General features: G+C 45.6%; 1 protein-coding gene across 3 annotated transcripts in view; it reads left to right on the plus strand.

The window, feature by feature from the left end:
- The window catches only part of RUNX1 (RUNX family transcription factor 1), a 244,664-nt gene that overhangs the window by 172,213 nt on the left and 47,265 nt on the right, over positions 1-25,186 (plus strand). For all 3 annotated transcript variants that reach the window (XM_007446483.1, XM_007446482.1, XM_007446484.1), the window contains one exon: positions 7,900-8,004. In XM_007446483.1, coding sequence (XP_007446545.1) covers positions 7,900-8,004 — 105 coding nt within the window. The remainder of the gene's footprint in view (positions 1-7,899; positions 8,005-25,186) is intronic.

Raw genomic sequence — 25,186 nt, forward strand, 5'->3', positions numbered from 1 at the left:
GCAGGAATTTCATAAATATTCATAAATAAATGAAGGAATAATAATAATATAATCATCCCAGGTGTTCGCCGGGCAGCAGCCTGGTGATGGACCTTGTGTTCTCTGTTCTCATTAGTGAGTTGCTCACAGGCTTTGGACCCTATCATGGAAGTATAGTGCCCATGGCTACTTTATTAGAACTGTCCCCCACCCACAGAGGTCATTTCATGGGGGTATTTCTTTCATTCATTCATTCATCAGATGTGCATTGTGTACCTGCTGCTTGCAAGGCACTGGGCTAGCACTGGAGATACAGAGGCCAGCTAAAGAGAAGCCACAGCATGCCGGGGCCGGTGAGTGGCCAGCACCATAGTGAAAGGAGTGACAGAAGCAAAATGCACAGCTGGGTGCATAACCCACTACAAGCTTAGGGGTCCCTCTGGACAGCTTGTCATCTCAGTGGAGATGTTTCAGGGTGACGTGGGGGCTACCAGCTGAAGGCATCAGGAAGAGTGTCCAAGCACAGAAGACAGGGTTGGGGAGGAACACCGAGCTGGCCAAGAGAGCTGGTAAGGGCCTTGACATCCACATTGGGAATTTGGTCTGGTCCCCCAGCAGGTTTTAAGCAGGGAATTGACATCACCAGATACAAATGGTACGAAGGTGCTGGGATTGAAGACTGAAGAGCAGACAGGGCTTTTTGGAGGGTGCTTGGGAGCTTAGAGACGGGATCCAAGGTTAGTTGAATTCATGGATGCCAAACCCGTGGATACGGAGGGGTCACTGTATATCCAGTTTGCAAACCTACCATCTGGTAAATGTCACCATGTCTAGAAATCAGGTCCCTCCAGGCCCCACCTACCACACCCTGCAGCCTTGCCTAGACCTTCCTCCTTCTTGCTACTTGGCCTCCATCCCCACCTGCCCTCCCAGCTTCCTGCAGTAGAGCTATGGGTGCGAACAGGCTGGCGAGCAGGCACTGAGGACGCTGACGCTACCTTCCCTTCAAAATGCCCACCCTCCCGGGCCTCTCTGTCGTGGTGGCATGTGGCCTTGGGCTGTGTGTTTGAGGCACTGGGCTATGGGCACCAGCAGGTCAGGGCTAGGACTAGGCCAGCCCCAGGAGGTCACTTTGGTCACCTGTCCTGTGTGGCATTTGGCCCGTTGGGTGGAAACTGTGGAATTGGGATATGCCAACCAAAGGGTTCTCCAGGATGGAAATACAGGGCAGCAGGCGTGGCCTTGACCTAAAGAGGCTGTGAATTCAGAGTCTTGGAGGAGTTTGGGCTAAAAGGATTAAAACTTGGTTCCTCATCTGAGACACTCAGGCACTGGGACACCGAAAGAAAAAAAGGAAGATCGGAAAGGGGCCATGACATCTGGGGAAAGGAAGTGTGCAAAAATAGCGTGAGAGCATCATGCTTCTTTGGGGTTCAGTAGTGCGCCTCATGAAGAGAAAGCCTTGCCCATCCAACCCTTTAGGAAAGCTGGGCTCACACCCATGCCACCAAAAGGGAGAACTGAGCCTTCCAACTGAAGTTAGACCTCATAAAGAACCAGCTGTCAAACTGAAAGTTTACAGAATAATCCATTGATCCATTTATCAAACATTTTTTTCTTACTGCCTCAGAACAGAAAATGCAAAGATTAATAAGACACCATTGCTGTCCTCAAACAACTCGTCTTTGTAGACCAGCTCCAGAGAAAACACTTGGCATGTTTTTGGTTTTCTCTAAGTAAAACTGCTGTTTTTCAAGTGTTCCATCATACTCAACGCATGCTGTTTTTTATGGAAAGCTTAGTTCTGTATTTTCAGCACCTGACTTTCAGGCAACTTTGGGGGGTTATCCTCGTACCGATAGCTGGGGCCTCCCCCGTACATTTTGCCTGCGTGGCTGCAGGTGCCATCGGTAAGGACATCGTAAACACCGGCACTTTACACCCAAGTGGACACCCACCGACATCGTCGCCTCAATTCAATGCAGAGAAACCGGGAGATTCTGCACAACTTAAAGAATCTGTCCTCTATTCAGAAATCCCCAAATAAATAATCATACAGCCCCACTGTCAAAAATAGTGGGAATTGTTTGGGTAAGGAAATGGATGAGCAGAAAAACATGCACTTTGGCCGTTAGGTTGTTCCAGCGGAAAAGCAAGAAACATAAATTAAAGGTACTTTGTGAAAAATATCCCTGATTCAGGTTTCTCCTGGAATCTGAGGCTTTGTTCATTATAATACTTAGTTACCTGTGATTAAAATTAGACCTGGCACAAACTACATGGTAAGAGGAGAAATCTTCCTGCAACATCGCAGAATCTTTTGGGATTTCCAGAATTTGCAAAGAGCAAAACTTGAGCCTTCCCTGGCTTTCTTGGTTTTCAAAAGCTGCATTTTTATTTTTTTTTTCTCTGACTTTCCCTTTCTCCCTCTCTTGGGTGTTTAAAGTGTGTGAGCATGACCGGTTTCCCTGCAGAGATGCACAAATGAGTGGAAACTGTCGTGATTTCGTTTCCTAAGCTCTGCGACCCCCTCAGCACACGGTCCTCCGTGTGTACAGCCTGCCCTTGCGTGACAAAGGGCACGTGTCACACCCCGTCGAAACTGGCCCAAAAAGAAGAAGGTGACTCATGGGTCCAAACCTTCACCAAGGAGAGTGACTGAAACAGAGCCCAGTGGCTGAGGAGCCACCGCAAGTGGCTTGGCTACCCGTGAACCAAACTTAGGGAGGGGCGATCACAAGAGGACAGAGGGAGACACCCATCGCCATAGGAAGACGTGGCCACGACGTGACGGGGCACGAGCTTCTAAGGGCGTGATATGATCTTGAATCGCCTTTTCACCTCTGCTCCTCTCCCCACCCTCGCCCTTGCAGCAATCCTGAGGTTTCGCCACTTCCCAGATGTGGTTTGGAAGTGGCATGGTGCCCTGGGCCCTTGCGGAACTGCAGCATCCAGCCGTGGCTTTATGAGACCACAGCCGGCTGCCAGAGTCCACCAGCCCCAGGGCCTGTAAATGTGGGACCTAAGAAAGCACAGACCCGGGGCTTTGTCACTGCCTCACCCTGGAGAGTCTGTTATGGCAGCAAGCATCCAGGAAGACTCGCCCCGTGACCTTCCTCCCAACTAAATAAAGCACTTAGGATTTTGCGCTGGCATTTGGATGAACACACTGGCGTCGAGGGGGACCACAGATGCTCTGAGGGGAGCGTTTGACCCGGCTTGTTTATAAAGTGGACCAGCCAGTTGCAATTGTGCCTTACAAAGGTCGCCAGCTTGTGGGAGTAGGACTGACGTTGAAGTAGAAGTTCCAGTGGAACGTGCAGTTTTCCCCAATGGGTCTTTAGGCCCCATTCTGCTGCCTGCGTTTGCTGAAATTCCTAAAGAAGAGAAGATGGGCCTGGAGAGGCTCAATCGGCTCCACCTACTGCACGCTGAGGCTCACCTCACCTCCCACCATCAGACCTCAACGTCGATTCACCACCAGCTGCACCTCACAGGATTGCCCGCAGCTCTGGTCTTTGTGGAATCATGTTTGTCACATCTTTAGTGATAATTAAACTGATATTTGCTGATGCATTATTTCATTTACTTTGCGTAACAGCACTATGAGATGGAAGGACTGTTATCACCCCTATTTTACAGATGATGAGGCCCCCAGAGAGGTTAAGTAACTTGCCCAAGGTCACACAGCTAGCAAGGGGCAGAGCTGAGGTTTGAGCCCAGGCGGTCCTCACTGTTAACTAGCACCCCATGCCTTGGTGCTTCCACAGGGTTGTATAATCAAGTTCTTGTCTTTTGCTGCTTCCAGGCTTAAGTCAAGACAGCCCTTCTCTCCTTCACTGTTTCTTCCCGCCTTCTTATTCAGTCCTGCTGTTTGTGCTTCTAAATAGCATTCCTCCTGGACACCACCCGCCAGAACTCATGGTGCTGTTTGGGTGAGGTTTCCGTGAGCAGGAGAAGGAAGGTCTCAGGGACCCCCTTTCCTTAGCTCCCTCCGCTGTGAATCCCCACGCAGGGCACCTGTGACCCTGCAGCTTGCCCCCTGGGGAGCCCAAGGCTGCAGTCTTTCAGCAGCACAGCCAGGGGCACCTCTGCTCACCCCATGGGCCAAATCCAGGGCGGCAAGGAGCCTTCCAGCCTCTCCAGGCAAGGACCCGCTCAGGCTACAAATGGGAACATCAGATCTCTCTACGGCAGCCCCATCTCCCAACCCTGCAGTTAGTCCCAAAAAGCCGATTTCGCTGGTTATTTAGACGATCCGTCCTCCTTTGCTCTCCCCTACCTTCTTACTAGCCTGGCCACAGCTTGCTGAGAAAAACACTTGAGAGGCTTTTGCTCTCCACACCCACACACTTAAAATACCAGGCCCATAGGTCATTTTGATGACGGAATCTGGCTAATAACACGCATGCTCTAGGTGCAGCTACCACTGCTGCAGGTGCTGGCTAAGAAGGGCTGCATCTCTGCAGGGACAAGCCGGGGCGTGGTGGGGGCGTGGCCAGGGCGGAGGGAAGAGGGCAGAGGGCAGACTTCCAAGGGTTCAGTGTGCCCACTGGGTGGCTGTCCCCAGGTGTCAAGTCTGGTGCCAGGTCTGCTCGGAAGAATACAAGGAAGCAGAAGGAAGAGTTCTCCTGGAGTGGAAAAATGTCACACACACCTATGAGCAAAATGACATCTCTTATTGCCTCTGTCTATGAGGTCATAAGCAGATGTCCCAGTGCTCAAGGCTGTAAACAACAGCCCGTTGTGCAGGACGCGAACCGGAATACCCCACCTTCGTGAGCCACAGTTACTGTGGCCAAAATACCCCACCTAGTAGCTTTTACTGGACAGACACTTCTTGACTGCACGTAAAATGATGGGCATAAAATAGTAGAATTATAATTACAAGCAACGATTTCACAAATACTCACTTTGGTTGAATTTCCCTTCCCGATTCAGTAGGCCAGTCTGTGGTTAACCAGGGTAAGCGCCAGGAGCCCAAATTCAGCTCAGTTAGAAACTGCTTTTGAACTATAACCCAGGCTTTCAATTAGCTGTTGAGTACAGTCTGGGTACATTAGTGTCACCAGGACTGTTTTCGCTTTTGGGGGAAGGGGCAGAGCATGGAAAAGGTACCACGAGTCTGGATTACTGGTGCTGGTACCACTGAGTTTGAAGGTACAGATTTAGGACCTCATGACAATAATGTGAAGCACAAAGCTGGAGATCTGGGTTTTCCATGTATCCAAGCTGTGTGACTTTGGACAAACCACTCATCCTTTCTGAGCCTTAGCTTTGCTACCTATTAACCAAGGACAATAAAATCTGTCTTGTTTACTTCATGAGAGTGTTGTGAGAACCAGATAAAATAGTCTATGGGAAAGTGCTTGAAAACTTGTAAGTTTTGCACAGACCTGAAAAGGCCAACATTAGGAAGACAGTGATTCTTTGTTGTCATTTAGGAAATCAAGAGTAGGATGGTTGTAAACTTATGGTTACCAAAGGGGAAGGGGGCAGGGAGGGACAAATTAAGAGTTTGGGATTCACAGATACATACTACTATATATAAAATAGATAAACAAGGACCTACTGTATAGCACAGGGAACTATATTCAATATCCTGTAATAACCTATCATGGATAAAAATCTGAAAAAGAATATATATGAAAAAGTATATATATATGTAACTGATCACTTTTCTTTACACCTGAAACTAACACAACATTGTAAATCAACTATACTCTAATAAAAAGTTTTTAAAAATTAAAAAAACAAGAATAGGATGGTTGTAGGAGGGCCGCCACAGGAGTGGGACTGTTTTGGGGGTAAAACCCACAGGTACATAGAGAGTAGTTGTCACTTGTAGTGCCAAGACTGGAACTCTATGATATTTGGTGTCTGGACTGAGTTGAATAGCATTCCCTAAAAAGTCATGTCCATGGGTGACCTCAGAATGTGACCTTATTTAGAAATAGGGGCTTTGCAGATGTAATCAAGTTAAGATAAAGTCATACTAGAGTAGGGTAAGCCCTAAATCCAATGACTGGTGTCCTTGTAAGGAGAGGGAGATTTGGAGACAGAGGACAGAGAGGGAGGGAGGCCACATGAGGAAGGAGGCTGAGAGTGAAGTGATGCTGCCACAAGCCAAAGAATGCCAGGGATCACTGGGAACCACCAGAAGCCAGACAAGGCCGGGGCGGATTCTCCCCCAGAGGGAGTATGGCCCTGTCGACACCGCAATTGTGTCAACACCTCAGCTTATTGTCTCCTAGCGCTGGACACCGGAACTAGGAGACAGTAAATTTCAGTTGTTTTAAGCCACCCAGTTTGTGGTAATTTGTTACAGCAGCCCTAGGAAGGAAATACAGTGTTTTCATGGAATCTCCGAAATGCTGAAGTTGCAGGCAGCCGGGGAAACACCCCTGGGACAGGCACACGCCTACACATGGAGATGGGCACTGGGATTTCATCTAGAAGATAAAATCAGGGACTTCCCTGGCGGTCCAGTGGTTAAGACTTCGCCTTCCAATGCAGGGGGTGTGGGTTCCATCCCTGGTCAGGGAGCTAAGATCCCACATGCCTTGGGGCCAAAAAACCAAAACATAAAACAGAAGCAATATTGTAACAAATTCAGTAAAGACTTTAAAAATGGTCCACGGTCAAAAAAATAAAAAAATCTTAAAAAAAAAAAAAAAAGAAGATAAAATCAGAGTTAAAGGTGACATTGTATGTATCCCATGAACGCCTTCATTTTGCAAACCAGGAAACTGAGATCTGGAGAGGTCAAATATTTGTATAGGAACCTAAATCTTCTGACTCTCTTGCAGGAGGAGCTGTCTCTCTCTCTCGCTCTCTCTCTCTCTCTCTCTCCTCCCCCATACACACACACACACACACACACACACACACACCTTTGAATACCATGTGCCAGATGCTATTTTAATGATTTTACTCATATTAATTCATTTAACCTCTCCCCAAATTTGATAAGGTAGGAAAAGTTATATGTACCCATCTTCCAGGTAAGGACACTGAGGCACAGTGAGGGCTAGTGACTTGTCAAACGTCAGCTAGCCAGAATTCAAAACCAGAGGGCATTCTCTGAACTGCTTAGCAAAGAAGAAATGCTTTTAAGTAACTGATGTATATATATTAATACTTTTATGATAAATTATATATTTCAAAACAATTTTTAAAAATTATTAAAAGCATTGCATTCGACCTATGCAATGAAGACATGCTTGCATTTCTTAAGTATGTATAAAATGCTTAGATGGAAATCCATCTGCGTATTTACGCTAACAGTTGTCATTGAATCTCAATCTGTCAGTTACATATCCTTAAATCCATTTATGGAATATAAATTTTGTCTGGCCAACCCCATGAGTGCCTATAATAACATCTGGCCTTTCAAAACAATATTTAGAATCAACCAGCAATTAGTATTTTTAACATAGAGAGACTCATTCCAATTTAGCCTAGCCTCAAACTTAGGAATTCTATCTTTCCTAATCCTTGGAGGTACAAACAAGATTAGAGGGCAAAGACAGAAATGGTTTCTTTTCCTCCTTTTGCTCTGAGCTTATTAAAAGGGAGGACCTGGGGGCAAAGAGTGGACAGCTGCCAATCTGCTCCTATGTCCCTGGGGTCCCGACCTGAAAGAAAACACATCTGAATCTCTCTTGATCCTGTGTTATTCATGACTAAACAAAAGCCAAGTGACTAAGGGAAGTGTCACATCTAGACAACATGGGTGTACATTCCAAAATTTAAGCAAAGCCAAACTCAAAGGAGTATTGGAAAAACCAGTAATGTGTGCTGAAGTCCTGCCACCTTTCCAGTGTGAGGGCTGGATATCATAAATTAATTTTGAATTACCCAGCAGATATATTCAGGCCATTGCCTCATTCTTCGTTGCTGTCTTTTGTGTTCCAATAGGAAAGAGCTTCACTCTGACCATCACCGTCTTCACAAACCCACCACAAGTCGCCACCTACCACAGAGCCATCAAAATCACAGTGGACGGACCCCGAGAACCTCGAAGTAAGTGGGCCGCCCCTCGGGGCTGGCACCTCCCCTCCCAGCTGGTACACTCAGGCACCACAACCCTTGTGTTCCATCAGCATCACTCAGATGTGGCTAAAACTTCTGCCAGAGGGAAATGTCAGACCCCTGCAGGGAGGGAGAATTTTCCTTTTGACCCTCTCACTCCTCAAAGTTGTCTCTGAGCGCTGGGGTCCTTTTTTGAAGCATCTTCTTGGAGGGCAAAAGGAAATCAGGCTGACTCAAGTGCATGTCAGAATCATTTCAGGACTGCATGGGCCTAAGGACCGAATACGTGGTAAAGTTCAAGGAAGACTGACCAGGGGCAGAGGTGGTCAAAAGAGGCCAGAGGGTCAGAGTGGACCACAAGGGGCTGATCACCATCCACGCTGGCCTTTTATTCACTTAGAGGCTGGAGATGGAATCTATGAAAATGACCCTTTCCTTTCTGTGCCACAGATCAAAATCTTATTACAGGATTGTTTAAAATAGAGAATGGGAGGGGACAAGATTGCCTGAGAGAAAACCAGTAAATATAGAAAGAGGGTACAAAAAAATAGTTCCTGTGAGGAAAGCTTTTTTATAAAAGGAGTGGGGTTGTTTAGTCTGCAGAAAAATGTCTTCACGGTGACTTAATGACTATCTTTGAGTAAACACACAGTAACACTTTTCCAGAACCACACCCTTCCCTGGGATGGAGGCTGGGTTCCAGTTCCAGATCTGTGGAGCTGACTGGAGCCCCCGCCCAGCATCTGCATGCCTCCTAACCATGTCATGCCCCCGGTGGAAAATTAATATTCTCTATTAATTTTTATAAAGGGTGGGGTTGAGGGTGTCAGAAACAGGGCTTCCTACCGTGCCAGCAAGTTGAGATGCAGGGATGACAGGTCGTAAAATGAAGTGGTTAAGAATTTGGGTTCTGGGGCAAGCAAGTGGAGTTCTGGTTGAGGCTCTTAAGCCTTCAGGAAGTTGTGGAGCCTCTCTGAACCTCAGTTTCCTCATCTGTAAAATGGGGATAGTAATGAGAGCTTCTCTATCAGCTTGAACGAGACAATGCTGTGTGTGCCCAGCACAGAGAATGAACTCAGGAAATGCCAGCAGAGCCTCCCTGCCTGCATCTCTGGCTGCTGCTCTACCCCCCTACCCCAGGGCCATTCCTCCAGAGGACATACCTGGTGCCTCTGGGGGCTCTAAGGTCACCCCTGCGGCGTGGCTCTCTGCAGGTCAACCTGTGAGCACCACAGCTCATGGCAGTCTTTCCTACAGTCCTGGCCACAGTCTCATGGCATCTTGATCACCCGCTAGAACCATCCCGGGTGCTGCCTCAACCTTCCCCATACCCCAGAGTGGGCAGAACCCAGCAGAGAACCACCACATCCACCAGGGACAACCCCCCTGCCCCCCAGGACATGGTGTCCGTTCACCATCTCTTTGGTGCCATTTGCCTGCTCCGTGACTCTCGTTATTTCTGACCTCATTTCCCCCTGGCAGATTTTTCTCTTTAAGCGCCTGGAGATGTTCTGGCCATATCCGGACTCAGGAAACTCTGGGACTTGGTAGCATCCCCTGATTCCAATTTCTGTGTGAAAAGCAAACCACAGGCTCAGAAACACACAGTTCCAACCAAACCCAACTTGGGAGGTTTCCAAAGTAGGAATGGCAAATTGCAGACTCCTAGTGACCCTGCATTAAACATAACAGACACGCCACACAGGTACCCTGGTGCTTGCAGAGGACCAAAGAGGAAGCGGGCTCAGATTACAGCAGGCATGAGGTTGGGGAGCCGGCAGTTGTGAGGTATAAGGCAATTGACCTTGAGGGTAATTAAACTTCCAGCAAGGCTCACTCAGGAGGCTGTAGGTTCCCTATCTTTAAAAACAGAAGCAGGGAAGTGGGGAGGGGCAAGATAGAGGTAGGAGATTAAGAGGTACAAGCTACTATGTATAAAATAAATGGTACAAAGATATATGGTACCATAGGGATAGAACCAATATTTTATAGTAACTATAAGTGGAATCTAACCTTTAAAAGTTGTGGATCACTATGTTACACACCTGAAACTTATATAATATTGTACATCAACTATACCTCAATAAAAACATTAAAAATAATAAAAATAGAAGCAATAGCCATCTCTGGGACAGTTCAAAGGTAGGCCTGCCTGGAGGAGGAAGCTTAAACCGGGAGACTTCTCTCAGGCATAATAAAGGGCAGTTTCTGCCCCACAGGCAGTATTTCCTGTAACATTCAAAGAACTAATGGTGGTTGAGCTTTGGAAAACAAGTGATGGCCGCTTGGATTTTTAAGAACTGGCAGTCAGAGGGGAAAAACATGCGATTGTAATGGCCCGCCTGTATTATACAGTTGACTCTGCTTCCTGCTGTTTTATGACTTAAGAAAACAGTCATTATTGGGAAGGGCTCTTTGAGCAGGCAGAAGGGATTTGCTCCAAGAAGGCACCCATTTTTACAGAATCTTTCCTGCCAAATGGAATTTGGGGTCTAGGGAAAAATTAACTTAAAAACCAAATTAAGTTAAATGAATACGTATACGTATGATATAAAGAGGTGTTAGAGGCCTAGGTAGATAGTCTCCATTTCACAAGGTACTTCTACACAAAAGTCAGATGCACACAGTCTCCCAGGGTGACTCAGGTAATGCTGACTTTTCTATTCACTCTCTGAAGCAAGGTGGGCCTAAAGGCATGCTGTTTTCTTACGATTACTTGAGTGTCTCGATTCAAGACACTTCTTTTGATGAAACTCTGCTCACAGCCAGTTTTGTTTTGTTTTTTCAAGAGAAAGTTAACAGAATTTTCCCCCGGCTTTACTGAGATATCATTGACTTATAACATTGTATAAGTTTAAGGTTTACAACATGATTATTTGATATATGCTTATATTGCGAAATGATTACCTCAGTAAGATTAGTTAACACATCCATCACATCGTATGGTGACAGTTTGTTTGTGTGTGTTGAGAACTTTTAAGATCTACCCTCTTGGCAGTTTTGTTGATAACACATTATTGACCGGGGGATTTTTGCAGAAACTAACGCCTGTGGCCATAATACACGTCTCTGGTCAAAAATGTGTTGACTGTAGTCCATGCTGAACATTAGGTCCCCAGAACTTTTTCATCTTATAACTGGAAGTTTGCACCCTTTGACCCATTTCCCCACCCCCAACCCCTGGCAACCACCAATCTACTCTCTGTTTCTGTGAGTTTGTTTTGTTTTAGATCCCACATATAAGTGAGATCATACGGTATTTGTCTTTCTCTGCTTGGCTTATTTCACTTAACATAATGCCCTCAAGGGCCATCCATGTTGTTGCAAATGGTAAATGGCAGGATTTCTTTTTTATGCCTGAATGATATTCCTGTGTGTGTGTGTGTGTGTGTGTGTGTGCATGTGCGCGTGTGTGTGTGTCACATTTTCTTTATTCATCGTCTCTTGATAGATACTTTGGTTGTTACCATGTCTTTACTATTGTGACTTATTCTTTCTAATGCAATTTTAAGAGAGGTCATTGCACAGAAGTTAGTATGCCCAGGCAGTGTCAAATCTATGGATTAACACCACCTCCCAAGTCCCTTCTATCATTATTATGGTGCTATGAATTCTGGGTGATTCTGGCAAAATGGTCCCAGCATAACCAAGTTGAATAGTTTTGAAAAGTTCTTTTGTTTCATGAAATCAATGACTTTGAGAGCTAAAAGGGACCTGAAAGAGGCTTCAGGGCTAATTGCCTCATCGATAAGGGAAAGCAGCCCCAGAGAAATGACATGATCTGCTTAGGTTGGGAGAAATAGTTGGTGATGAAGCCAGGATTAGAATGAGGAGCTCCTGATGCCTCATCCTGTGCTCGTATCCATCCGTCTGTCTGTCCGTTCATGCATTCACCTCCCCGTCCATACCACACCGTCTATACCTCATCTATTCTAGGCTCTCTGACCCAACCTCGGTATCCTCATTTTCTAAACGAGGTGTCGGCTTATAGGACTTCTCACATTTGTCCCAGCTCTAAGATTGTCTAGAAAGGGCAATTGTTGGCACTTGATTGCAGGCATGGAGCCTTCAACGTAAACCATTTGTGCAAAACCAGAAGGAAAGCTTATCTCATTCAACCTGCCAGTCAGGTCAATAAGAAAAGGACAAAGAATTAAGAAACATGCCATAGCTAGTCTGCTGGCTGGGCTGATGGGATAACTTGATGTTTCCCAACCATCTTCCTGGTTTTCAGTGGTGAAGTTGTAGCAAAAATTGTCTTCCAAAGAGAACTGAAAATATTTTTCATTTCAGATGGTTACTTGCCCTTTGACAGTAACTGACCTGCCTCTTAGTGAGTCAAAACTTGTTTTTCCCACATTCCACAGGATTATTTTTACATCTCAGATTAATAGAGGAATTATTAATTGTTGAAAAATTAAATTTATTACGGAGAAAGAACACCATCAGAAGGTATCTCCTGCTGGGATAGTTCTTGCAAGCGGCAATGTGGGGTCTGTTTTCAGTTTGTAGGTAGAACATTTAGAAGCTTGTCAACATATTAAAAGATAGTCTTCTCTTCAAGCATGAAAGATAGAGTGAAAGGAATTTTCAAGAAAAGGATATTTGAGATTGTTTTTATTTTATTTTTTTTAATATACTATTTCAGGGGATCTAATGGAAAACTCTAGCTCTCAACCCATGTGCCTGTAATTTAGCCCATGTGTCTGTAATATGACAATATTGAGATACCGAATTATATTCTCTGTAGATATTTCACTAAATAATTTGAATGCGTGAGTTAATTCAGTGCTCTAGAGGAAGATATTTTGCTGATGAAGGGTTGAGGAGTAGTTGGGACCCCAATGACTGACCCAGTGATGGGGGGCCGGGGAGTGAGGGAGATGTCCCAGTAGTGTGGATCGTGGATTGGACAGTCATTCTGATGGCACAAGCCATCATCTGGCTGGCCAGGTACCCGTTACATCTGGAACACTGAGTAACTAATTAAAAATTGAAAAGGTTCTTAAAACAAATATTGCCCATTTCTGGGACAACTTCTGCCCTCAGGTTAAAGGAGCCCTTCACAGTAACTGTTGTGTCTGAGCTCTTGAGATTCAGAATAACCGATAGCCAGGTGGAGCCGTTACTTAAAAACTTCGGAATATGCTACTTTCTGGGACATTAGCCTTTTTGGCAACTAATTATAATACTATTTTATGGGGAGTTATAGTTAAAATAGGTCGATTTAAAATACGCTTAATTCCCCATCACTCGATTGCTTTGTTAAGAACTTTGTTGAGAGTACATCACACGACTATAACTTTCTTCTATGATATTGAATGTAAATAGCAAACCTATAATATATATATATAGAGAGAGAAGAAACAGGATCTTTGTTTATGACAGTCATGTTTCAAGTGAAAAAGAGGAATGCATGACAGGCACCCATAAACTTATGGTGATAATGGACCTAAAAATGTTTGAAATCAAGTTTGTCCACAAAAGTGTGGGATGAGCAGAAATGTTTATGGATTGCTCTGGTGATTGACTGGCATACAGTTCTCTTTTAAAATGTTATTTTCTCTTAATAATATAAATACCTAAAACCAATAATAATACCTAACACTCAGACAGCGCTGATTGTTTGCCCAACACTGTTCAAAGTGCTGCGCATACCTTAATTGACATAATTTTTGCAAGATCAGGTAAGGAAATTGACACAAAGAGAAATCCATTCCCTTGCCCAGGGTCACACAGTTAGTAAGACAGAACTGAAACGAAGAAATCCAGACACTGCAGGCCACAGACGCCAAAGTCTGTTTTAAGAACTACAGCAACTGCTACTTGAGCTTTATTGTGTTGAAATTTCTGTGCAGAAATTGTTTTATTAGGAGAGTTTATCAATAAAATTCTGGTTCAGATACAGTTTTCTTGGAGAAAGCAGAGCCTCATAGCCTCGGCAGTCGTCATTTTTGTACCGAGGGGATGGAATCAGTGTTTTCCCTGGGGCGGTGCTGCAGTGAAATGTACCAGCCATGCTGTCACATGTGCCAACTTTTGGTTCCACGTCTTTCACCAGCGTCTGCTTGGGGGCCTGGCATCAGTGGGGGCCTGAAGCAGGGATGCTGCCCAGCATAAACCTCTCCCTCCAGTGCGGGCAGGCAGGAAAGATGAGTCATGTGACAAAAATGACCACCAGGTGAACCATCCAAGTCCGTTTCCCCCTTTGGCAAAGAGCTTCCTAGAGGGCCCACGTACACAGTGTGGAGCCTGTTAGGAGGATGCAGGTTTGTGTCATTCTTTGCTCCTGACTTGTTAGTGGAATGCCAGGTGGTTTTCTGGATCTGTAACCTCAGGACTGTAATTATCAATCCCCGATTACTTGGTTCACTGGGAATTGCTTCAAGCATGTCCTCTAAGTAATGAACGATGATCTACGTAATCCTCCTTTCCTTGGATCCTTCAAATGTCGGATTTGGATTTTCATTTTTTCTAGATGAAACTGCGATCCCCGAAAGAAAAGGAAATAATTCCTTCTTCCCTCTCACCCAATATAAAGTAGGAGACAGAGGGTCAAAGATGTAGAATGTTCTACTTATATTCCTCCTCCCACTGTGAAAGGCAATTCATTGCTAAGATAGTCATTCTGGGGTGACTTCCACTGGTGCTATAATCCCCACTTTGCTAAACTCCCCAACTATCTGATGACTTGGCAAAAGCAGTTTCTAAAGCATTGATTATCCTTCCTAAATGTTTCCAAGGAATTTTAGAATGTCTTTCTGGTTTTTATGCTTAGTAACATCAAACTAGACCAAGAAGAATTTTATATACATAAAGACTTCCATGACCCTTGAGCTTTTAGTGGACTTATCCAGGCTGAGGTCTGAAAGGGTCCCTTGGATGAGGGGTGTGTAAAAGGACCCTGGAGGGAGTAGGGTTCTGCCTCTGGAAGCAGTGATAATCCCCCTCAGTACCTCGCCCGAGACCTGGGCAGACCTGTGACCTCTTGGTAACTAGCCCTGTCTTATAGAGAAGTCACCAAGATGTTTAGGTGGCATTTGTATTGCTACAGAAAGGAAGGAAATAGTTCCTTCCAGGTACCAATGAGAACCCAATGAAATGATCTAGGTACCTTCTTAGTCTAACGTAGCGGGCATGGGGGAGAGAAGAAACATGGAATGAATCTTAAACCCTGACGTTGAATATCTCCTTCCATCCAGACCATTGCAAACCCATATCAATATTTTAAATGCCACACCAGTGAAGTCAAGATCTAAGCTAACATATCACAGTCCTTGTTAGAATTTAGTATACGAAGTGCTAAAAGAAAAAAAAAATCTTGTCTGCCTTTAGGCTTCCATCTCTTAATCTTAAAACATGTATAAGGCTTCCCTGGTGGTGCAGTGGTTAAGAATCTCCCTGCCAATGCAGGGGACATGGGTTTGAGCCCCGGTCCAGGAAGATCCCACATGCCGCGGAGCAACTAAGCCCATGCGTCACAACTACTGAGCCTGCACTCTAGAGCCCACGAGCCACAATTACTGAGCCCGCATGCCACAACTACTGAAGCCCGCGGGCCTAGAGCCCATTCTCCACAACAAGAGAAGCCACCGCAATGAGAAGCCCACGCACTGCAACAGAGAGTAGCCCCCACTCACTGCAACTAGAGAAAACCATGCACGGCAATGAAGACCCAACACAGTCAAAACTAAATAAATTTATTTTTAAAAATGTATAAAGTTTTCTAGATCCTGAACTGGGGGACCTGGGTTTCAGACTGGCGCCACCAGGCCAGTGGGTGTGAACTCAGGCAGTTATCTTAAGTACTTTGTCCTCACTTCCCTCTTCTGTCCAACCAGCCAATGGGACAAGATAATATCTAAATTAGTACGCACTGAAGCGGTAACAAAATATCATCAGAAAAACAGAAGCCATGGGCTGCCCCACAAACAGTGCCCCTCAGAGGCTGACCCCCGTGAACCGCCTTCCACAGGGGTGTATCCTTCATACGTCAGACATATCAATATACACTCAGGTCCTATGTTAGATTTTTTTTTGCTCTAAATTTTTGAACGGCTTTTATCATTTGGTGTTGAAATTATCTGGCTTTGAGTAACTCTTTTAATTCCCTGCAGCCCTGATCTCGCTGCCATCAACACAGTGATTGCCATCGGGTTGAGATTCCCATTTTGGCACTTGCTTACTATGTGGGTGACCATACCTGGGGTGCATGCTAGCCTGGCTGAGCCTCCGTAGAACAAGGCCAGGGGCTGTACGCGCCTCCCAGGGCAGGGAGCCTGAACGCGACAGTCTTGGTAGAACATTTTGAACCGATGTCTGGCACACAATCAGTGTTCAGGAGATGGAACAGTTATTTACCTTGAGTCTTGGAATCCTTTGGAAATGAGAAAACTCTAAACAAAAAAGAGTTGTGATTCCTAAGTTTAAAAATTCATGAAGTTGCCATAATGTTTCATTTTTTTAGACACAATTAAACATTTATAAATTTTGATTTTTTTTTTTTTCCAGTTTTCCTTTTGTATTTAGACACGGTAAAATTTCTTTTCTGGCATTTTTATGGACCCTTGAAACACTCTGGGCACCGTTCCTAAGTCCCTCATGGGCAAATGGCTTTGCCCCCAAAGGTTGAACTTTGTTTTCACAAACTCAGGGGGAAAAATCCTGCCTGAGTAACATCAAAAGTATTTGAGGTCTAACATCTGGGTCCTTTCAGATACATGCATGACACAGCTTGGGAGAGGCTCTTCCACACTGATCTAGAAAACTGACATGAAATGTGCCAGAGTCTCTTGGGGTCTGAATTCTCACGTCAGATGCATGCAACTCACCTCGGGGGTGGTGGTGCCTGGACCCGTTATCCGCAGCCAAGCTTTGCGGGCATAGAAAACACTCGGCCACTCTGAGTTTCCTAAACCAATGTGTCTTTCTAGATTCGCCTTGGGTTTTTTGGATTTTTCTTTTTTGGTATGTGTTTGCTAGGGCTTTTCTTCTTTTTCCCCAAAGACATTCAGTAGCACATTCCAATGACGGTGCTTCCACCTTTCACCATCGGAAACCCTTCTGGGCATGCACAGTGCCTCGTTTGTGGCCTGCGCACCTTGTAACCTGATGGAGTGGCCTCTGACCTGGGATGGTTGGGGAACAGCTCCGCTGAGGTCCGTGCTGCCATCTAGTTGCACTTTGGGAAGCACCTAAGCGTGTTGGAACCCTGGGCGCTGCGCAGCCAGATGGGCCCCATCTCTGTGTGCGAAACTCTCCTGGGGGGCGGGGCGGGTGGACCCACAGCTTGCAGATGGATTGCTGTTGGCACAGCGCATTATAATGCGTCTGCTTGTCGGCTTTGGGGTGGACTTAGAAATTTTTTAATACTCTAACCCCGTTCTAGTTTTTATTTTTCAAAAAAAACTCTACTTGAGTTTTTGCAAAGGCTTGTATTTTTTTCCTGTAAGGCATGTAGCTAAGAAAGGCATTAGTAAGAATTGAATCCAGTAGGTCTGATAGAATTCCACCACCATCAAAAAGGAAAAAAAAAAAAAACGCAAGTTAAGTTTAAGTAAATTAAGTAAAACTACCCCCTTGCCCTAGATCTGTGTTTAAGTTCATTTGAGCTAGCTTGCAATTTCTGTGTTCTCCCATTTTTTCCATGTTCTTTTCCTCTATAAACGATTTGTTTTAGAGGTTTGCTTTTTTGCTATGAAAAGCTGACGATAAAGAAGGGGTAAATTAGGTATAATCTATTGCTGAACATTACAGCTGTATTATCAGACACATCACAAACACTGACATTGGATGTGAAATGCCTTTTTCATATTCTGAGTTACACATGGTATATTTGCAGTGAGTTCTTTCTGCAAGTAAGTTATGCATCGTCACTGGGAAAATTCCCAATAGCCAAGCCAAATATTCTGGCTATACATTTGTAGATGAAAGCCAAGGTAAAAGACACTTAAGTACCCAAAGCAAAGTTCTTTTCTGTTTGCCTTTTATTAAGGAACACAGTTGAATTAATCTGCCAACTCCCTAGACCCCTGTAAAGTAAGTTAGTGGCAATACATTACTTTGGCACTTCCACGATTTACATATACTCAGGGTTCATTAAAGCAAGTATTGACTAAAACTCAGCCTGTTATTGAATCTTTCAGGGTACTTTCATACACTGAAATGTCGAGCATTTGAGATCCCATTTGTTTGTTTTTGTTTTTGTTTTTGTTCACCATGGCTTAGAAGTCAGGCTTCTGGTCATTTGAGATAAAAAGTAAATATTTGAAATAACTAAGCTCTTAAGAACTATACACATGTATGGCCCTCTTTGGATTTGTTCCTGGTATCACCTTGTTTTTCCTTACCTCTGAAGTGGATGTATGATATTTCCAGTTCACTCATTTTAAAGAGCTAAGGACAAACATCCATAGTCACATCTTTTTGTTCATTTCTGGCATTGCTAACGGGGCATAGCCCCAAGTTTCAGAAATGAAGCAGAGAGTTCTGAGCTTGAGGGAGTGAAAGAGGAGTTTGGAGCTGGACCAACGTGGCCTCACGTCTGAGACCTGCTACTTACTAACTGTGTAATTTCCCCATCTGTAGAATGGGCTAGTGACACCTACCTTGCTGGGGGATGTGAGGATTAAATGAGACAGCCTGAGGGGCAGGCTGGAGTGGTGGTTGGCAGCCCAGCTAGAGAGCTGACTGCCTGATTCAAGGTCACGTCTCCACTGTGATCAGATTAGCTTTCCCAAGCTCAGTCTCCTCAGGTGTAACACCAGGAAGATGTCCCTGTCTTGGGGGATTCTTGCGCTAACTGAATTAAGTAACACATGTGATGATACATAGTGCCTGGCACAGAGGTACCTCTTAAATATTAGCTGTTATTATTAAAGCACATGCCCTGGACACAGGTGGGCCCCCTTCCCACATCTCATAGCCCTCACTGCAGAAGCAACTGGAATGCTGCCCAAGTGGGAGGCCAAATACTTGCCATTGCCAAGTTATTTTTTTCTTAAACTTTTTATTTTATACTGGAGTATAGCTGATTAAGAATGTTGTGAGAGTTTCAGGTGCACAGCAAAGCGACTCAGCCATACATATACATGTAGCCATTCTCCCCCAGACTCCCCTCCCATCCAGGCTGCCGCATAACATTGAGCAGAGTTCCCTGTACTGTACAGTAGGTCCTTGCTGGTTATCCATTTTAAATACAGCAGTATGTACATGTTGATCCCATACTCCCTAATTTTTTTTTTTTTTTAATCATTGCAGATGGAACTCTCAGGATACAATACAGTGAGGGCTTTTTTTCGCTTTTTCCTTCCACCCTGCCTATTATTAACCCCAAATACTGAATTCCGGAGCCAACTTCACCAATATTCTCCTCACTGAAGCAAAACCAAGTTCACCATATGGCCCTGCTTCTTTGTCTCTTTTCCCAAGCAAAGACTTTATCAAAAGGTAGTTGTTTCTTAACTGAACACGCTGCTGTGTGATCTGCCAGGATTCTTAGCATCTAGAAGCTTCCACTGAGTCATCTATAAGGTGGGGATAATTATATGAGCTCTAATGCATAGGATTGCTTTGGATGAATTGAGATAATAGATATCAAGGTGCTTTGTAAACAGTCTATCAAATAATAGAAATATAGAGATATGTAATTAGATTAACAGAAAAACAATCAGGAAATTTTACTGTTGATGTGTATATTATATTGTACAAAAATCTCAGGGATCTTAAATAAAATAATTATTGGTTTCTTGAAGGTACATTTCATCTCATACTTCCTTCCAGGATTGATGAGAAGAAAACCATAGAGACATTTTAATCAGCCCCACTGTGAATCCATACTTTTAGAAAGTTTACTGTTTGCCATTAAAATATCTTAATATTTTCTTTCCTACTGTTATACACCCTTCAGGCATTTTGGAAACAAACAGACAAAAGGCAACCTTGACAGTTAAGAGAACTGAGTTTTATTTTAATATCTATTTCTTTTCCAAAACCAAATACAGTTTTTCCTCTCCAGCTGTATTATTTCATTTTCTTTCCATGAAAGGCTTAGGGAGAATTGCAAAGATTGCAGGGCAGCTTGCTGAGTCCTTCTTTCTTTCATTTTTTTTCCACTCGTGGCTTTTTATATATGCTGCTCGCCTGAGATTTCTGGATTAGATTGCAAGGAGGTGAAATATTACACCCTTGAGCCTTCGTGCCCGTTTCCCAGGAGGAGTGAAAACCTGCAGCTGCTCCAAGGTGGGAAACTTGCAAGGCTCCAGAGGCCGGCTTGCTGTCCCGTTCATTCGCGGACGTGCTGCTCAGAGCAGGTTGGGAGGAGAAACTCGTTCTATTCCTTGGGTGATTCAGCCAGTCTCAAAATAAATAAGTAGCCAAGTGCAGGGAGAAAGAACTGGAAACTGCTGAAATTTGAGTCTCGAGTGCTGAGCTGTTCTCGGAGCCACTCTGTTGAGCTGTAAGAGGAATCCTGAGCCCTGGGCAAGGGAGAGGCAGCCGCATGGAAAGACTGCTGGGAGCCCTAGATCCTGGCCCCGGCTGGTTCTGCAAAGCTCAGCAGCCTCCGTTTCCTCCTCTGCAGAACAAGAGAGAGAGAGGATTTGATGATTTTAAGATCCTTATCAGCTTCTAAAAGTAAGATTCGATGTCTGTAGGAGTGACTGCATCACCTCCACCACCCCACCACCCCCGCCCAGTGCATCATCCAACATGGAGAATAAGAGCCCCGGCTTTGCAGCCAGTCCATCCACCTGGGGAACCAGATCCAGGGCTAAGAAGATGGGCAAGGGCCAGGTGGAGGGAGGGGGGAAGGCACAGTTACACCCCGAACAGGGGAGAGAAATGGATAAAGGTCCACCCAGAGTGACATGCCATAAGGAGAGCAAATTATCCTAACTAGATTTCCCATGACTTTGGCATCATTTGAAAGAAAGAGGGAAGGAAGGGAGGGAGGAAAGGAAGGAAGGAAGGAAGGGAAAGAAAGGACGGGGGAAAAAAAGTTGTCCTTATACCCACAAAGTGCTCAATTGTGTAAGCTACAGAGCCCCAGCCTGGCCAAATTCCGGAAGCTGACCAGCCGGAGACCTCAGTGTTCATTCCTCAGCCAACTTAAGAAAGATGGGTTGAGTCCTGTTGACCTCATTGCTGGATGTTTCTGAGTGAGGCTGCCTCTCCCCTTTGCCTCCTCGCAGGCTTATGAGCAGTTCTTCACTACCTGCCTTACTTACCTATCTTCACAATCTAGCCGCAAACAGCTTGGGTTGACCACACCACTTCCCTATTGAAAGTTAATACTCTTTGACTCATTCTGTGTTACTAACCTGAAGCCAAAGAAAACAAGCCAGAGAATAACCGGCTTGTACGGAGCTTGGAAAGCTCTCAGAGGCCCTGCTTTCAAAATCCTATACAGTAGCTTTCCCATATCTTTGGGCCGCAGCTGCGAAGAAAATGAAGGAAGCAGAAGTGGTTTAAAAAAAATAAAAGTTGGGGGGGTGGGGAAGAGACAGGGAAGGGAGTGGGGGTGGCCCTTGGGCTGGGAAAAGACAAAGCATGACCTGCAGTTTACAAGGGCGCCCTCACCCAGTGGAGGTTATGCTTCCACACAGCAGAGTGTTCGTACAGAAGAGAGACTGTTGACGGTGTGAAAAGGAGAGAAAGTTCAAAACACTGGTGCTGTTGCATTCATAGCAGAGCAGGGAGGCTGGGTCTACCATGCCAGCCTTCCAGAGGCAGAGTCCCAAGGTAAAGACAGAAGGAGGAAGGCCTGTTGCTTTCCAATCTGGAAAGGATTGGGATGGCAGAATGGTGCCAGTGTTTTGGAGGGAAGTTCTGACAGCCTTTTTGTCCTTCACTCCAGAACTGACTCAGATGCGCTCATCAGGGTGAATAGGGGGCACTTGTGTCTTGGAATAAATGGAACTTTCCCTCCCAACGTTACGTGGCAAGCGTTGGGACCAACATTTTCATCACCGTGCTGTGACTCTTCGGGAGTCCCAGACAAAAAGCCACTGCCCCTTCAAGTAACTGAAGGGGGAGGACCCCTGCCCCACCAACGCTCCTACCCAGCTGTGGACAGTGGATAAAAGTTAGTCTGAGTGAGGCTATCATCCCTAAAACAATCTGCCTGCTTCTTCTCTGGATGGTGTGAGGTAGGGATAATGGCCTGTTAAAAACAACCACTAGTCACTATTGGCTTTCTTACTAGCAAGTGCTCAAGAGCTGTGAGTGGCCAGAGGGCCACTGTCCTTTTGTACCAGCCAAAGCCTGCTTAGCCATCTATTAAAGGACTTGGGTTAGGACTTTGGCTGGCCCCTTGGTCTCCTGCTGCCATGAGGCCAGCCCAGAATTCAGTGGGCATTTGTGACATGAGAGGAGATGGGAATCAGATACTGCTCCCGCAGGGACCAACAGGAGGGCTTTTAGGAATGGGAGGGAACTTTCCTTACCCTTTGTTAAAAACAAAGAGAAATGGACCATCCTGCCCACTGCTAGATGTGCATCCCAGAGGAAGTCTAGCTCAGGAAGGGGGTGTTCTAGCTCAGGAAGGGGGTGTTCATTCACTCCTGCATTCACTCATCACTCGTTCATTCACCCAGCATTGATTGGGGCACCACCCAACCTCCAGAGGGCCCTCGGTTTACCGCAGCCCTCTCTGAACAGGCTCGGGGCCTCTGGCTTTTATGTGTGGTGTGTGCGGGTACAGGAGGGGAGTGGAGACCTGCAGGGGTGTCAGAACACCTGGTGGGGAGACCAGGAACGCCCAGGCAGCCCGATGCAGCAGGTGCAGCCTGTGGACTCTTCCCCCAGGCCTTGCCTGTCCTCCCAGAGCTAGCACTGCTGGGGACCTGGACTCCAAAGCCAGGTCAAAACCTCAGGGAGTATTTCCTCTCAATTTGACCCCTGCCTCACCACCAGAACGTACCCTTCCGAAGTCACCTCCCATTCACAGAGCCTGTCCTTGGGGAGCAGGGACCATTCAGATAAATGGATCACATGACCAACAGTTACCACTCTGGGGTTACTTTCTGTTACCCTCTACCAGGGTCTTCTTGAGACAGTCTCTTCACCGAGGACGGGCTGACAGTACTTGGAATCACAAGCTTGTAAAGGAGAATGAATCCGGAACTTGTGAGCTGTCTGCACCCTTCCACGGAGATTGCGTCCGCCGCCCCCCAGAGGGCTGCCTCTGGTCAGGAGCAAAAGAAACCAGGAGGGTTCTCTGCTCTAAGCTACCGTGACCTCCTTAGTCACCAGACAGAAACAGGAGGTAACCCGTGGTGACCGATGACCACAGATCCTGACTCCTCTGCTTTTAGGGAGGCCCAGGTCTCCAAAAGCTCATGCATATGAGCTAAAAACTCCACTGCCTGTTACTGTGAGCCTGGAACTTCAGGAAATTCAGTTTTGTTTCTGTTTTTGTCCCATGAATTTTGAGGGCAAGGTTCAGGGAGGGATGGAGGGGGCGGGCCCTGTGTTGGCCTAAAGTCTGGGTCATTGTTGTTCTCGCTCTAGCCCCAGCCCGCTTTGCTCTCCACCACACTGGCTTTCTACACCTTTCCTTTCGTGCTTTGCTCTAGCAGTTATGTCTTAGCCCATGTCTAGAGGGACGTGGGACGCTGCGTATGTGCGCGTGCGTGCGCATGCGCACGCGTGTGTGTGCGTGCGTGTGTGTATGGGGATACTCTCTCCAAAAACACAAGGAAGCTGTAGCAGTGCCTTGCTTATACGAGGGTGTTACACTCAGCTCTGCACGAAAGGCCTTTTATCCATTCTTTTTCGTTTTTTAAGTTCTTGCTGATACGTTTATTATTATAATCACTACTTTTAATTTTGAAACTCTGAACAGTAAATTAACCCACAAGATCATATGGGTTCTATGAAAAATACATTGCAATTTATTGTAAATATAGCATTACTATAAATACTAACACTATTGTATCCATTCTTTCTTATCTTTTTGTGTAATGAAGGGGAGAAAAATAGAGAAGACAAGTTTTATGGACGGTTTAACGTCTCATGAGTCAATTCTCCGTGAAACTCTCTATGTTCAGTTATGATATTTTTCCTCCCCAAGTAGTTTTCCTGAGCCCTCTACAGTTCCATTTCAGCTGAAAACTTTAGTTCACATTTCCTTTGCTCCAAATAAGTTCTGCTTTCCTACAATCTAATGGAGGACAATTGGTTGGCACCAGTGTTCAGCCAGTCAGTCGGTCATTCAGTGAACATTTAGTGAGCCTACGGTGTGCCGGGTACTCTCCTATGCACTGGGGATACAGCTGTGGAGAAAAGAGACAACATCCCACCTTCATGGAGTTTGCAGCCCAGGGGGCCTAGACAGACTGTAAGTAACATTAATAAATGGTATGGAGGAAACCCAAGATAAAGGGTCAGGGATTGGCCAGGTTAGAGAGGGTTTGCAACTTAAACTAGGGTGTTCAGGGATTTCTCAGGGAGGAGATGAAATTTAAGTGAAGACTGGAAAAAAATAGGAGAGATCTGGTCCACAGGTATCTGGAGAATAAGTGTTCTGGGCTGAGGAAACAGCAAGTGCAAAGGCCCTGAGGCAGGCATATAGGAGCAGTAGCAAGATGGCCAGTGTGACTGGAGCAAAGTAGGGAATTCACACTGTCTGCCTTCTAGTCTAGAAAGCACGCTTAGCAAAATGTCAGCCTGACCTCTAAAACATGCGCTTCATGCCATGTGAGGGGGCAGTGCAGGACCACGGTTTGGGAAGACCCAGGTTAGGGAAGCCCCATGCACAGGTAGACTCGGGGGTCACTCACTTACCTGTTGCCACCTGCAAGAGAACCAAAGTTCTTCTCAGCCAAAGGCATCGCCATCTCTGCTGGTGATTCTTCTGGGGTAAAGCATCACATCTGCAGAATCCCTCAGTCAGTAGAAATGTATGGCCTAGGAAGTGGTGGCATCCTAGTGGATTTTCCCCACTGGCTTGGTGTGATTTAGAAGGAGCATGAGTGAGGGGAACAGAAGCCCTGCACAGGGCGCATGGGTGAGGGCGGGTGGACAATTGCACAGGTAGGCTGATGAGCATTAATCTCAGCCTTACATTCCTCTGGCCGCTGATGGGAAAGGGGTGGGCAGGGAACCAAAGAGTATCATTATTTTCTAACCAATAAGAGATGCAGGAAAATGAGACCCTGGATTAAGGTTCAGC

Source organism: Lipotes vexillifer, unplaced genomic scaffold (genome assembly GCF_000442215.2).
Source record: "Lipotes vexillifer unplaced genomic scaffold, Lipotes_vexillifer_v1.1 scaffold1549, whole genome shotgun sequence".
Lineage (NCBI taxonomy): Eukaryota > Metazoa > Chordata > Mammalia > Artiodactyla > Lipotidae > Lipotes > Lipotes vexillifer.